This window comes from Dendrobates tinctorius, unplaced genomic scaffold (assembly GCF_039654945.1).
Source record: "Dendrobates tinctorius isolate UK_male_01 unplaced genomic scaffold, ASM3965494v1 ptg000010l, whole genome shotgun sequence".
Taxonomy (NCBI): domain Eukaryota; kingdom Metazoa; phylum Chordata; class Amphibia; order Anura; family Dendrobatidae; genus Dendrobates; species Dendrobates tinctorius.
The window spans coordinates 634874-649563 of NW_027361678.1; the positions used below are offsets into that span (position 1 = coordinate 634874).

At 40.4% G+C, this 14690-nt stretch overlaps 1 protein-coding gene across 5 annotated transcripts in view; it reads right to left on the reverse strand.

Moving 5' to 3' along the window:
• The window catches only part of DAAM1 (dishevelled associated activator of morphogenesis 1), a 214121-nt gene that overhangs the window by 44531 nt on the left and 154900 nt on the right, over window positions 1–14690 (reverse strand). For all 5 annotated transcript variants that reach the window (XM_073585596.1, XM_073585564.1, XM_073585571.1 and 2 more), the window contains 7 exons: window positions 7559–7653; window positions 5976–6309; window positions 4453–4563; window positions 4231–4334; window positions 3107–3173; window positions 2900–3017; window positions 1168–1306 (listed from right to left, as the gene is read on the reverse strand). In XM_073585596.1, the coding sequence (XP_073441697.1) occupies window positions 1168–1306; window positions 2900–3017; window positions 3107–3173; window positions 4231–4334; window positions 4453–4563; window positions 5976–6309; window positions 7559–7653 (968 nt within the window). The remainder of the gene's footprint in view (window positions 1–1167; window positions 1307–2899; window positions 3018–3106; window positions 3174–4230; window positions 4335–4452; window positions 4564–5975; window positions 6310–7558; window positions 7654–14690) is intronic.

The following is a 14690-nucleotide window of genomic DNA, read 5'->3' on the forward strand; positions in this document are numbered from 1 at the left end:
GCCGTGTGGAGGAGAGGAGCATTAAATTAATACAGAGGACTCCTTGCACTCCACCTGTCCCCTCACTGCGGTGATCTACAGGCAGCTCTTGTAGGGATTCTGGACAAGTTTCAGAAGACATCAATGAAGCCCAATGCACTGGGGTTTAGGTCATGGCCATCCTCAACTTTTTTTGAGAAGCTCCACCTCCTTGACTACAGAAAGATTATTTAGATTTATTACGTGTGGGGACTGAAATGATTTTTTTGTAATCAATTCTGCTCCTACTGTTACATATGAGGACTCATTTAGAAAGTAAAAGGGGTTAGAGGATTATTACCAGATGTGAAGTTATTTCCTAACTGCCTGATCACTGGGGGTCTCTGTAGAGCCCACAGTTGAATGGAGCGGAGGTCGAGAATGCATGAGCCTCTACACCTTTCATACTTCATGGGACAGCCGGAGATTGGGAAGCAAAGTGCTCAGCATTCCTCTCGGGAATGAATGGAGCGGACCTCTTCAGAGCCACATTCTAGGGATCACGGAGGATCCCATCGGTCAGGAAATTATCTCCTCTCCTATGGATAGGGAACAACTTCAAATCTTGGTACAAGCCATTTAAGTAACAAGTACTGGTGGCGGTTTAGGAACCAAAAGAAATGAAAAAAAATTAACGTTCCGTTCAACCACAAAACAGGGATAGATTTACACCACCCTCGAGTATTACATTTTGGGAGATGGAATAACATTGGTCCACCAAAAGTATGTAACTGTATAGACATATTCTACACATCTAATAATTGCCACATTAGACCAAAAACGGACAGACAGAAGGGGTCCCCGGTGCAAGAACAATATATGGACCCTATGTGGTCTAATTGTTCATCGTAATGCATAATTTCCCCTAATTTGGAAAAGGTAGTTGCCCCTTTAGCTCTTGGACCCCAGGTTGCACCAATGGTATGTCAGCCCCTGCATTGGACATATAAGGTTGCAGACGGTCCTGCTTTAAATGCTGAACACTAACCCTAATTGTGGCTTGAACCTACAGTAGCTTTAAAATGATAGTAACGACCCAATAGATTCCGCCTGGTCCATAGCTATTAGTTTTCCTTCCATAAGAAGCATTTTTGTTTTTAAAACAAGTGAAATGACTAAATATGACATATTCTAACGATCGTCGCTTACATTCTAACAACATTTTTAACGTTGAAATTTTCCAGTGGAGAGATGTCGGGATCTTGGCCTTTGTCATTCTGGATCACAATTTGCTGAACGATCCGATCCAGGAGGAGCCAGTAATGTATAGTATTGCCACTTCGTTTATCTGTTTTCCAAAAGAATAAAGGGACAAAGACATGAATAAATGTTACATTCTCCGAGGACAAGGGCATGACCTTCAGCAAGCAAAGTATCTACAGATAATGTATCGTGTTCTCCGAAGAAAAAGAAAACAATTGCCACCAAGTGTCACCAGAAGCGCTCTATAAATAATTCATCACGTAGCAAATATGTAAAACAGAGAATAACAGAGCCGGCCAAGAAGACAGATTTATCGGAGGTCTGGTGCCAGGTTGTGTTTTTTATTAAACTTGTGATTTCAAAGTCTCGTTGACATTTTATTGGATGGCGTTTAAAAGGAAATGTATCACTACAAAACAGTTTTCAGGTCAGATTTTTCAAAATAATTTTTAACAATTTGGGTACCATCTTGTACTTTATGTGACGACTATCCATAAAAAATGTTTTAAAGCGTTCTAGTGCTCAGAAATAGCTTAGTGGCTTTAGCTCAGATTTGCTGTGCAAACTGGGTCAGAGTCTGCAGAATCATCGTAATATTACCAGATTACTTAACCTAGTAGGGTCAAAAATTAAAGAGGGGGTATACGGCTCATTTCAAAAATTGACAGCAGCAACCCATAAGGTTTAAAAAAAAAATCTACCTCCATACTGTTAGTGATGATTTAAAACAACCCGTCACCTGACCGCTGCAACCATTGATTGACTGCAGGATCAGAAGACTAGAGGTCAGTCTGCCATCATTTGTGGCAGTAACCGAGGGAGAGTAGTCAGAAAACCCCTTTACTGTACAGCTGGAGGACTAGAAGGCAGGATAGCAGTTTTAGAGCCACAACAGCTGCAGTCTTATGCTGAGGGAGTATCTTGGGTGAACACAAGATGGTGCTCTGTTAACGGTTACAGTCTCTTGATATGGGTAGAAGTTTCTCTACACTGTACCGTAGGACCCCTATATTTTGAAGAGATATGCCTCTGCCCAGTCACTCCTTTGAAACTGCTCCATATATTTAAAGAGGAATTCGTTATTAAAGTGAATCTGTCACTAGAATCAACCCTTGTATGCCATCTATATGGGCATGCAGGTCATAGGAAGCTGAATAAGATGATATCTTGATATCTGTGATCTGATGTCTTATTCCAGAGATATCCACGCTTTAGTTATAGGTAAATGAGCTGTTTGGGACTATGGGCCGGACAATAATCTCCCTGAGAATCTGCCTCCAGTGCTTATTTTTAATAAAAGGGGTATTACTACCAGTGTGAGACGTAACCAACAGAACAGTAGAGCTGAACTTTGTCTCAAACACATTTGCTACAGCTCTGCTGTACTGCAAACATACTGCCCATGAGATTGACCACTACAACTCGATGCCACAGCTACCACCCTGGACGCCTTAAAGAATCCCCCTTGTAGCATCCTCATAACATTGTACTGTACCCGATCCACCCTATCCCTCCCTCCCAGTAGGAGCAATGTATATTCTTTGGCTGTGGCAGCACAAGTGGAGTAAAACAGTATACTAATAACATAGAAAACAACACAACTTATCTAAATATTCTAACATTAATCTGCATGACTTCTCCATAACCGACACTATACATTCACAGCTCGCATACTTACAAGGCATTTGGAGGCAATGATGAAGTACAGACATAAAGTGCGGATAGGACTCTGAGTGCGTTAATCTCTTCCTTACTAGCTCAAACATCTGAGTTGCGCTTTTAGTGTCTATGTGAACCTGAGCAAGTAAGAAACACACAGATTAACAATCAGAGAACATGATGTATCCCCCCCCCTCTGTTGAATGGCAAAGATCGAGACACTTACCAGGTCAAATCTTTTGGCAAATTCAAGTTCATCTTCATTTCTCAACATCTCAAAAAAATCTAAATGCCTGCAAGTATGGAAGGATTATATGTGACTACACTTCAGAGTACTTTTTTCATTCCGTAAAATTCTACTATATATTAAAGGTTCTTTGCAGCACTGGGATAAAATAAAACACCAATAACAGATGTCGGCCCATATATGCCCATCAGACAATATGGCGCAGAGTAACAAACAAGCAGGCAGTTAATAAATATCATTTTCAGAGGTATTTCCAAGATGCAGGGTAACATGGAACTAATCATTAGAATCCTAATTAGGAAGGACAAAATGTGTTGACGTCCGTTTAATAATGGGACACCTGATGACAGGTTCCCTTTTCGGCTAAAAATCAATTTTGCAATTGAGCTTCATTAAAAATATTGTACTCTGCTTCCTTAGCCTCTGTATTTGAATGTCTACTGCTAGTTGCAGAAGTTAACGGAGAATCCAGAAGTGAAATAGTCCTGATGGGACTCATTCTTTTTGAGAACTCCTTTCAGGGAAAAGATCAGCTGAGAGAAGCTCAGAAGGAAGAAGATAAGAATTAAACTCTCCCATCAGAAGGAGGTCACTAATGGTTTCCCAGTTAATTCTGCAGCCATTAATAGGCAGAGACTATAGAAGGCAAACTGTGCAAAAGCTTTAATGTCACCAAATAGAAAAATGTATTTTTAGCCAAATATGTGCTTAATAAAGTTAATTAAAAAATTGCCTCAAAAAGGGTCCATAGGCATTAGCTGTGCGACAGTAGAGGATGTGTACAATATTTATTCAACTTTTATGAAGTTTTATTATGTTAGGTGCTAATTTTGGTGGTGGTCACAACCAACTTTCCATGAGCCATTGCTAGGCTATGCACCAAAGAACTTACAAAATGGCTTTTGGCAAAGAAATTGTCACTTTATTCTAACCAAAGTCTATATTTACATGGTGTTCCCCTACAGTTGCAGTCTTGGAGAGTAACTTTCTACTTTGAGCGCTGTTGTCGGAGAGCGGCCATAAAGTAAGACAAAAAGAAGATAAAATAAAGCAACAAAACCTACAACAAAGGTTGGGGACAATCGGTCAGCCACAAGACTTACCTATCGAGTGTAGAGTTGTCATGTTCCCGGAGTTTATCAATTACTGGCTGAATTCCCAACATTAGAAATTCGAATCGGAGATGAAGCCGGAAATCTAAACTTTCCTGCAGAATGCAGAAAAAATATACCAAATGTTAGCTACTTTGATGAAACAGCAGGAGGTTGCAAAAATGAAAAAAAAAAAAAAAAAAATATATATATATATATATATATATATCTTACCACACCGGCTCCTTGACTAAGAACCGCATTAATGAAAGACATGATTGCTGTCTTCAGGCTGACTTCATCTCGATACCGGCCTGTACTCCGATCCAGGTCATTAATTAAAGTCTAAGAAACACCAAAATAAAAGAATGATACGTGGTCAGATCACCTGCAGTAGAAAATATGGCAATCCCACTGGCTGTTTGTAGCAAGAAAAAAATGAAAATATGACCTGTGTTAAAGGGGTGTTCCATTACAGCTACACTGATGACCTATCGTGGATATCAGATCCGTGGGGGTCTTACATCGGGCACCCCCCCCATCAATCAGCTGTTCTCAGCTCCTGCGGCGGTCAGATATAACCAACTGCACACCTCCGTCCACTGTGGACTACAACTAGGCAAGTTATCACTTATCCAGGCGATAGGTTGCTGATCACTGGGGATCTGACAGTGAAGTGAATAGGAGCGGATCTGCAATACCCAGACTCAGCCGCTAAAGTGTGGAGGGAGCGGTTTTTGTTTTGTTCACCAGCAAAAGTTTAAACACCCTTTAATGCCAACCCTATGTAATAGTTATCAAAATAATAGACATTTACCCTATGAAAGACAACTTTTAATTATGGGAAAGTTTCATGTTTTAGCACGCTTTCCTCCCCTTGTACACACAATTTCTCACAGGTTCCAATTAATGGCTTAGGAGAAATAATTGTAACATTCTCTATGGATATTGGAACGGACGAGCAGGTAGACGAGGGCCTGGAGGTTATCTGGAATGAGCGCTAACTTAAAGGGGTTCTCCCCATGAACAAAGTTAATTTGAATCAATAGATCTTTGAATAATAGTAAGTTCCATAATTTCATGTGTAACCAACACATAATGAATTGGAAAATAAGAAAAATTTAAACTCATAAATAGTGAAACAATTAGCAATTACGCAATTGTCTTTCTTCGGAGTTAGAGTAGTAAAAATGACTTGGCAACATGGTTCTCTAGGAAAATATGATTTCAGTGATTCCAAATATGTAATTTTTTTTTTTACTATTTTAGTTTCTTATAAAAAAACTTTGAGATTTGATAATTAAATGGTTTGTGGCAGCATTTTCTGAGACTTGTAACCATTAGATTTTCCATTGATGGTGCTGTGGGAGGGCTTTTTTTAGCGTAACGAGTTGTAGTATTTAATGGAATCATTTTGTGGCTGACAGAACATTTTGATTTATTATTGCTTTTTTGAGAGAAAACCGATGACAGAGACAGCAATTTTGGATTCAGACATGTGTGATCGACATCGCCCCGATGATCAGTCGTCCGAAAACAACGATATGAGCGGGTTTCAGTCAACAAGAATCTCATGTGTACGGAGGCCGACTATTCCAACTGGGCAAGTCATTGCTGATCCACAGAATAGGTGGTAGGTTGCTGATCGCTGGGGGTCCAACCATTGGGATTCGTGATCAGTAAGTTACTTTCTATCCTGTGAACTGGCGTTCACTTGCCCAGCTGGGAATAATCCTTTAATGTAATGGTCGTGTTACCTGGAAACGCGTTCTCTCGCTGGCGTATCTCTGGTAGTGCAGCATTGCTTCCAGTACTTTCTTGTGTCCTCCAGGGACCAAGCAGACGGCTCCCATTATTTCCAGCACAGCTACTTTAGTCTTGATGTTCTCTGTGGCCAGACTCTGAGCGATCACATTAATGCTCTCTGAATGGGCCAAGACGTGAGCCCGCCCCTGAGAGTTGTTCATTAGCGCTTTGATGCAGCCAATGAGAGAGGTATGTATTTGAGACTCTGCTATTTCATAGTCCATACTTTTGAGGAAGTTCAATATACACGTTAAACCGTCCATCTCTATGAATCTGGTCACAAACCTATAAAAAAAATTATAAAATTCTAATTATTCTCAATGTGTTCCAACTGTAAAATATACTTGATAACACTTTCAGAAAAACTCAAGCACAGCGCTATGCCAAATGCAAGACCTGACGGGGTTGTGTGCATGACACAGGGATCCTTTAGTGTGTCAATCAGTTCACCCACAAGACCTTGAACCAATTTTACAAGAGTGTAGCCCAACATGTATGATATATAGTTCTAAAGGGATTCTCCGGTAAGTTATTTTCAACGCAAAACCACTATCAATTACCTTAATGATCAGTTAAAATAATGGGTGGCGTGTTTAACATACAATACCCTTTTCATCATCTTTTTTTATTGCTCTCAATCTGAGCTGTTGGAGACTGGCTCTAGACAGAATTCGTCTCCTTCCCATTCTGGCAGCTACTCTGCAGAAGCAGTCTACCAAGATCAGCTGCTATGATACTGTGGAGGCTCAGCTACTTCCCTTACAAGTAGGACATAAAGCTACCTTTTCATCATCTTTTGCTTCCAAGTGTATTGCTCCTAATCTGAGCTGCTGGAGGCTGGGCTCCAGACAAAATCAGTCTCCTTCCCCTTCTGACAGCTGACAACAATCCTTTTTCACTTACTCTGCATAAATAATCTATCTAGATCAGCTGCTATGATACTGTGGAGGCTAAGCTCCTTCCCTTACAAGTAGGACAGAAAGCTACCCTTTTCATCATATTTTGCTTCGAAGTGTATTGCTCCTAATCTGAGCTGCTGGAGGCTGGCTCCAGACAGAACCAGTCTCCTTCCCCTTCGGGCAGCTGACAACAATCCTTTTTCACTTACTTTGCAGAAGTAGTCTGCTCAGATCTGCTGCTATGGTACTGTGGAGCATGTGTGACCACCAGTACCCCAGCTCATTCGGTGGACATGCACACGGCTATACACTATTACATGAGAGATCAGCAAACTTTGACACTCCGCTCTAAAAATGCTCGCAAATATATATATATTTATTATCCAAATACACACACGACTCATCAAGGCTCCTGACCTACAAACATATGTAAATTATTGGTTTTCTCCATGTCTTTTTCATCAAGTACAGTAAAAAAAACTCCATTAGGCAACCTAATCTGGCCAATGACCACAAGTGTTTCGCCACACCGTCTGACTTCACCCCAAGCTGAATTTATTACGGTACTTGCATCTATAAAGCATTCAGTCATGTAATAAAACAACACAAACATATTTATAGAGGATTGTACTGACCTCATAGGTTTCGTCCTTAGCGCAGTCTTCAAGCTCTCCACAGTTTTGTTCCTTTCGTCTTCATCTTCCTTCTCCATTGCCAATAATGTTCTCCTCTGCGACATGGGAAATGGGAAAGTTAATTGCTCGTTCATTAAGAGTTTAATAGGATCATTAACCATTTATTGCATCACGGGAGTGCAGAGAATAGCACATAATCCATTCTTCCTTTCTAAACTAAATTTATAGGATTTAATAACAATCAGTAGAGAAAACCCTAAAACAGGCCGTTAATGGGGGCCGATTTCGGGACAGAAGGATGGCACTTTGTGTCCGGTTAAACCATCTGCTGTAAACAAGATAGCAGACAATGGCTAAGATCATCCGGATTACCATGAATGTTTATTCACATGGGGAAAACTGGGGTTTAATACCACACTGCTGAACTTAAAGGGATTCTCCAAGGAAATGACACCGGTAGCCTTTCCAGTGTATGGGTCATCAATGTAAGATTGACCTCAGCAACCTCTGAGGATTAGCACAATGGAGGTGCCACGGCGCGCACCATAGTCGTGAGATCAAACACATTGTTATTAGTGATTAAAAAAATACAACATTTCTTTTAGAAAAAATATTAAAAACATAAGCAATATCAAAATCATAAAAAGATGCGACATTACCATTGATCTTGGCTTTTATTCTAACAGCCTGCAAATCGTCTCATTTCCCAGAGGAACATGCATGGCTTATAAGTCTCCTCACTCTAACATGCCAGATTTGGCTTGTCACTCTCCACATTGAGAAACGTTATCCCTTAGACCTTTTTCTAACAGCATTAAATACAACAGCAGGGATACAATATATACATTACAAAATCATGACCTGAGGGTGCAATATCACATCTAAGAAAATCTACTAGACGGTTATAGTAATAATAATCACAATAAGTAATGGTTGTGCAAATCAAGAATCAAAAAGTTCTCAAAATATACTAGATATTTGCCTGATTTTGGAACCAGACATGTGGGTGACGATACATTCACACATCTGTGTGCAATGTCAGTGTGCCATGTGATTTTTTTCTAGGATATACAGTGGAAGAGTGGGTAATGCCGCATTTCTGGTAAGAAAGAAGTTCTGAAGTCCTAGTTTGAAGAACCTGACGTTTACTTTCAATGCGTTTCGAAATCTGACTTCGGGTTCATGAGAACTAAATGAAAGTTGTCTTTTAAGTAGTTCTCCTGAGGAAGACGTCAGACTTCGGAACGCATCGAGAATAAAATTCACATTCTTCAAACTTCGAGGACTTCAGAACTCCTTTCTTACTAGCAATGCAGCATTACCCACTCTTCCACTGTATATCCTGAAATCTAATGTTGGAGGTTCCCACCAGCAGATCGCCAGCAGCTGGACCCATCATTGCACTTCTGTAAGAGCTAAGCTTTCTCACATCTCAACCAGGTGAGCAGTTAGAGTGTTTATGTGGTGCGGTAACTGCTCACCTGGTTGAAATGCGTTTAGAAGTCTGATTACTTCTTCAGGAGAACCACATAAAAGACAACTGTTATGTGGTTCTCCTGAGGAAGGCGTCAAGTTTCAAAACGTGTTGAGAGAAAACTTCATGTTCTTCAAAAGTCGAGGACTTCAGAACTTCTTTCTTAATAGCAACTCGGCATTATCCACTCTTCAAATGCATATCCTGAAATCTATGTTGAAGATTCCAACCAGCAGATCGGCAGCAGCTGGTTCCATCATTGAGCTTCTGTAAGAGCTATGCTTTCTCGCATCTCAACCAGGTGAGCAGTTACCACATCACATAAACACCCTATCTGGATAATGCGCCTATTTTCTGCCTTTTTTAGCCTTTCTTCATGTGATTTTTTTTTATATCAGTCAGCACAAACACCTATTGAGCCATGCCCTATTCTGATCCTCAAACTCTGACCAGAGTAGGACCTATTCCGAATCTCGCACTTAGCTCCATGATTTTCAAATATGTGTGAATAGATCCACGATTTTCAAGGATGTGTGAATAGATCCATCAAACTTTATTGGTTCATTTGCCATTGGATAAAAACAAGAAAAAAAATTGTGCAGGATACAGACATCTCACACCGATGTATGATTGTAATAAGTAGTCTTGAGGCCCACCAGAGTTAGTTAAGTCTCCCCTTTTCTCAGGAGCATTGGCCAGTAGGGTGAAACCATTATGACGATAATTCAAAAATGTGATGGAAAAGGTGTAATAGACGCTGCGTCCTAGCTCCGCCACACATTTCGCTTACAACAGAGTCATTTCAACCTCTTTACGAAGATGCTGTAGACATACGTTAAGTGTTGGCCGGGCAACTTTTTTTTATAATACTGTGTATGTGGGATTTGTGTCCATTGTTGTGTAATTTGAGGTTGCCTAGTTTACTGTAGCAATCCCTGGATAGATCTAAATTTGGACTCTTTTGTGTAAGGTTGTATATATGGCTCCTGCTGCTTTGCAAATCTTCATTGTATAAATCTTGGAAAAGAGATTTAGTAGGAATTCATAGTCAGCCGTAATGAGTTATCGCTACAAGTCTAAGCAGATCAGAGCCAAAGGGAGGTTTGTCTGTCGAGATAATGACATGACCTGCTCCATCACAGCAACTTTCGGGTCCACAATGGTGTCATCTTCGGAGCAATCGAGGCTACACATGGTAGGCATTTCTTATATTTTTCAGTTTACACCAACAACATAAGACCATTATTAAACAAATATAATGAAAAAGAAATAAATACGAGACTAGCACATATTAGCATGGCCAAGTTCCTTGAAAGTTAAGGCTTAGGAAACTCCTTTCATCATCTTGCAATTTACTGGCATCTAATCCTCCGAAGTGCTGAAATTCTCCATGTTTGCAATTGTGTTTATAAAGGAAAAGACAAACAGAGCAATAGGTCAATGGAGTTTGCGAAAATGACTGCAAACATCTCGCCTTTAACAACTGAACAAGATTGTAAAAAAAGAAGGAAAGGGAGAGGAGAGAGAGGAAAGACGACGGTTGTGTTATTGCTATTGTATTGTGTGACTTGCCCCTTGGTAATACGTGTGGACAGCTGTCAGCAATGGTACAAAGCAATCCTGTGCCCCGCGGGGCTTCCCGGCTAGTGATGTCATTTATTCCATCACTCCTTTGCAAAATTCAACAAAGACAGCACGGAGGAGGGACGCCTAATCTCTCCAATATGCAGCTGCTACATGTGAAATGTATAGATGACCCAGTAGCTGCTCAGCCATCAACCGTGGCGTCGTCAATATATTCCAAGCCCCTGGCGCTGCATTGTTAGTAATGGAAAATCTTCATTGCACATACGGTGGCAATTCCTACATTGTATTCCTGTTGAAAAAAAAATTAGTAAGTGTAACCATTAAATAAATTGTGCTCTACTCTGTATTTCATATTGTCCTGCTAAGGCTATATAGGTATCCCCTTTAATGGGGTTTTGCAAGATTTATATTTATTCTCTACCTATAGTTTAGGTGATAATGTAATGATTGCTGAGGGTTCGACCGCTGCGCCTCAAAATTTACATTTTCTAACGTAACCATCACAGGCCAACTATGTGTCCTACATGCCAAAATAATTAAATTTATGCCAAAATAAACCTTTTGGCATAGGTGTGGTTGGCATACCTTTTTTTTTTAAAAAGGCGTCTTGTCTAGCATACTGCATATGTCTGGGGCATACATTTGGCGAAAAGAGCCCTTAGGCATCTGATCAAATTAATGCATAATACCGCTCAATGCAGTCCCATGACACCAAGAACTAAATTGTGTGCAATTTGCAGGCCCAAAAGAGGTGAAGCCCTCTGTTGCACAAGTAGAATGGACGCGTCTGAATAAATACACCTGGTTATAGCAGAAAAGTTTAAAGCAGAGCTTCAACCATTTTTTTTTGCTATTAAAGAATAAATGTAGATGTTTTGGTGATTGCTCTGTGTATATCAGTTAATTGATGGGTTGTCTGCAATCTTGGTTCCTTCTCCTCCACATGCCCCTGACTTCACAGTAGAGGCAGAGTCTCATCACATTACAATTGCTATACTTTAAATCACATCCAATGTCAGTGGTGATAAATAAGTAACATATCATTGCTGTGCCCTCACACTGTAGAAATTCTGTTAATTCATTTTGATGCAGTTTGGTCAGTTTCTCCTGCCTCCTGCTTGTGAGAAGTTGCTTCCAGGCAGGAGAAAAAGTGAGCAGATACTCATGTGTATTCTATCAAACGCAAAAACAGCCCTTGTCTCTAGCTTCCAACTGCAGTTCAGTTTCTAACAGGTTTCCCCCCGTTTCCATTTGACAGGTAGAAACGTCTCACAAGCAGAATGCAAAGCGACAAACTTCATCTGCATCCAAAAGTATACACAGGAGATTCTGCATACATTATTCGCAGATAGCAGAGAGGGCAGCATGAGTTAGGGAAGTTTTATTCTATAATCGCCATCTTATATGTGTATGAAAGGATATCTTCAGCTGTAATGGTGGGGTAGCCCAGGAAAAAGAAGAGCCATGTGAGAAGGACAAGTGCCTAAGAACTGTTAGAAGTCCACGCTGAAGTTCACCGGAGGTCAGAGGCCGTGCTATCTACACAGGAGAGCATTTAGTGGACTAGAAGTCAAGTACACATGAAGAAAAAAACCCACTTCAATAGAGTGTTATTTTAACCTATTATATTTTGAGTGTCAGATATACGAAGGATTAGCAAATATTATGTAATATTATTATTCAATATTTGTGGTTTACAATATATTATGAGGTACTGATGAACTTTATCTTTTCCCAACTTGCAGTTATCACAAATGATGCCCTACACCTGCTAGAATGTCATATTAAAGTTCCATTAGAAGACACGACATGTCGTACTCCTAAAACTGTCCCTCGCTTTATAAAAAGTTAATGATCTTGTGAAAATATGGAGACATTCTCTTCTCTGCACTTGAGTGTTTTAGTGACCTAGAAAAAGTAATGAAATCAGCCACATACCGTTACACAATTTGGTGTCTAATCTAGTAATTATACCATTTAGACTTTGTGTAATGGGCAAATTACCATTTTTTATAAGTCTTATCGGCTAAATGTACCCAGTTGTGCTAGAAGAGATTACCCTCTCATGACCCAACTGCAGTCACAGGCATGTCATCAGTTGGTAAGTCACCTATTAAAATATATGCATACGAGCATGAGGCATCAGCATTTCAATTGGATCAAATAGTTTGGGAACATATAGGTGGCCGTACGTGTGAAGAACGTTGGCCGAACCCAATGATTTTGGTGGGAGCTTCCAACCAGCTCATGGGCAAGGGTTGACCAAATTCTCCGCTGATGGCAAATGTTGTGGGAAAAAATGATTGTGCATGTTATTCAAAAGATCGCACTGGCGAGAAAGGAACCCTATATATACGGGGGTTGGACAAAATAATGGAAACACCTGGAAACCTCAACAAAAGTTTAATATGGTGTAGGTCCACCTTTTGCGGCGATTACAGCCTCAATTCTCTGAGGTATGGATTCATACAAGATGTGAATTGTTCCCAAAGGAATTTTAGCCCATTCTTCAGTTAAAACACCCTCCAGTTCTTTGAGCGACGATGGCGGCGAAAATCGACGTCTAACTTGAATCTCTAAAATCGACCATAAATGCTCAATAATGTTGAGATCTGGGGATTGTGGGGGCCAGATGAGATGCTCAACTTCATTAGAATGTTCCTCGTGCCATGCTTGAACGATTCTAGCTGTATGAATTGGTGCATTATCATCCTGAAAGATGGCATTCCCCTCCGGGAACAGTGCTTGAACCATAGGATGCACTTGGTCGCCCAAAATGCCTAAATAATCTCGGCTGTTAATTCTTCCATGAAGGGATATCATTGGCCCGGCGGATCTCCACGAAATAGCACCCCAGATCAACACAGAACCTCCACCATGTTTTACGGTTGGGAGAAGGCAGTCTGGATGGAATACTTCTTTCGGCTGTCTCCAAAAGTACACTCGGCAGGAGGTCGGAAATAGGGTAAATGATGATTCGTCTGCGAATATCACATGTTTCCACCGCTCGAGGGACCAATTCTGGAGGTTTCTATACCACTCTAAATGCTTGTAAACATTTGTCATTGAGAGCAGCGACTTTCTAATTGCAGCTCTTCCGTGGAATCCAGATTTGTGCAGCTCCTGACGAACAGTTTTCGTGGAAACTGGGTTCCATAGGTGTTCATTGAGCTCTGTGATTTTCGGAGCCGTGGTCTTGCGATTCTCTCTCACAATTCGCTTTAGAGTCCGACGGTCTCTCTCAGTCAACTTAGACTTTCGGCCGGACCTGTGCTTTGCTGCGGACGTTTTTCCGTCTCTTTCAAACGTAGTCATTACTTTGGAGACAGTACCTCTTGACACGCCAAGCATTCGGGAACTTTCTGTTACACTAGCCCCTGCCATATGAGCACCAACAATTTGGCCTCTTTGAAAATCCGAGAGGTCTGCCATTGGTATCAGGTTCTCATCAATATTCTTACAATTCTGCAAAACAAACAGCTAATTTACATACACTTATCAAATAACACAAATAATCAACTACAAAACATTACCATATGTTTGCATGTTTATAACATGTTCAAAGATTATGATGACAAAACTTTAGGTGTTTCCATTATTTTGTCCAACCCCTGTATGACACTGGTAATCTACAGCCGAGCCGAGACTACTGTGAACCTTAGACATCCAATTAAAGCAACATATACTCATTAAAGTGTTGGTTTCCTAAAGACTATCCCTTTCCATATGTCCAGTTAGCAAATAAGGATGTTACTGAGGAAACGTCTTCTGCTCAGAACTTCTCTCATTTAGGATGACCCCGTTAAATGGTTTAAAAATTAGAAAAACATTGGTGCTTCTCCTGGTAACAGCCCTATGCCTGTCAATAGCATGTGCCTTATTTTAATGCTCAGCTTAATTAAAGAAAATGGGATGAAGCAGCAATACCATAGACAACCTGTGGACTACAGTGGTGCCGATTTGGATGAAAGCAGTCATGTCTTCCTAAAAACATACAACACACAATTAACAAAAAGCAAATCCACAGAGGACATATTTAAATTACTAGAAGAGACAGCTAGACTTTCCATG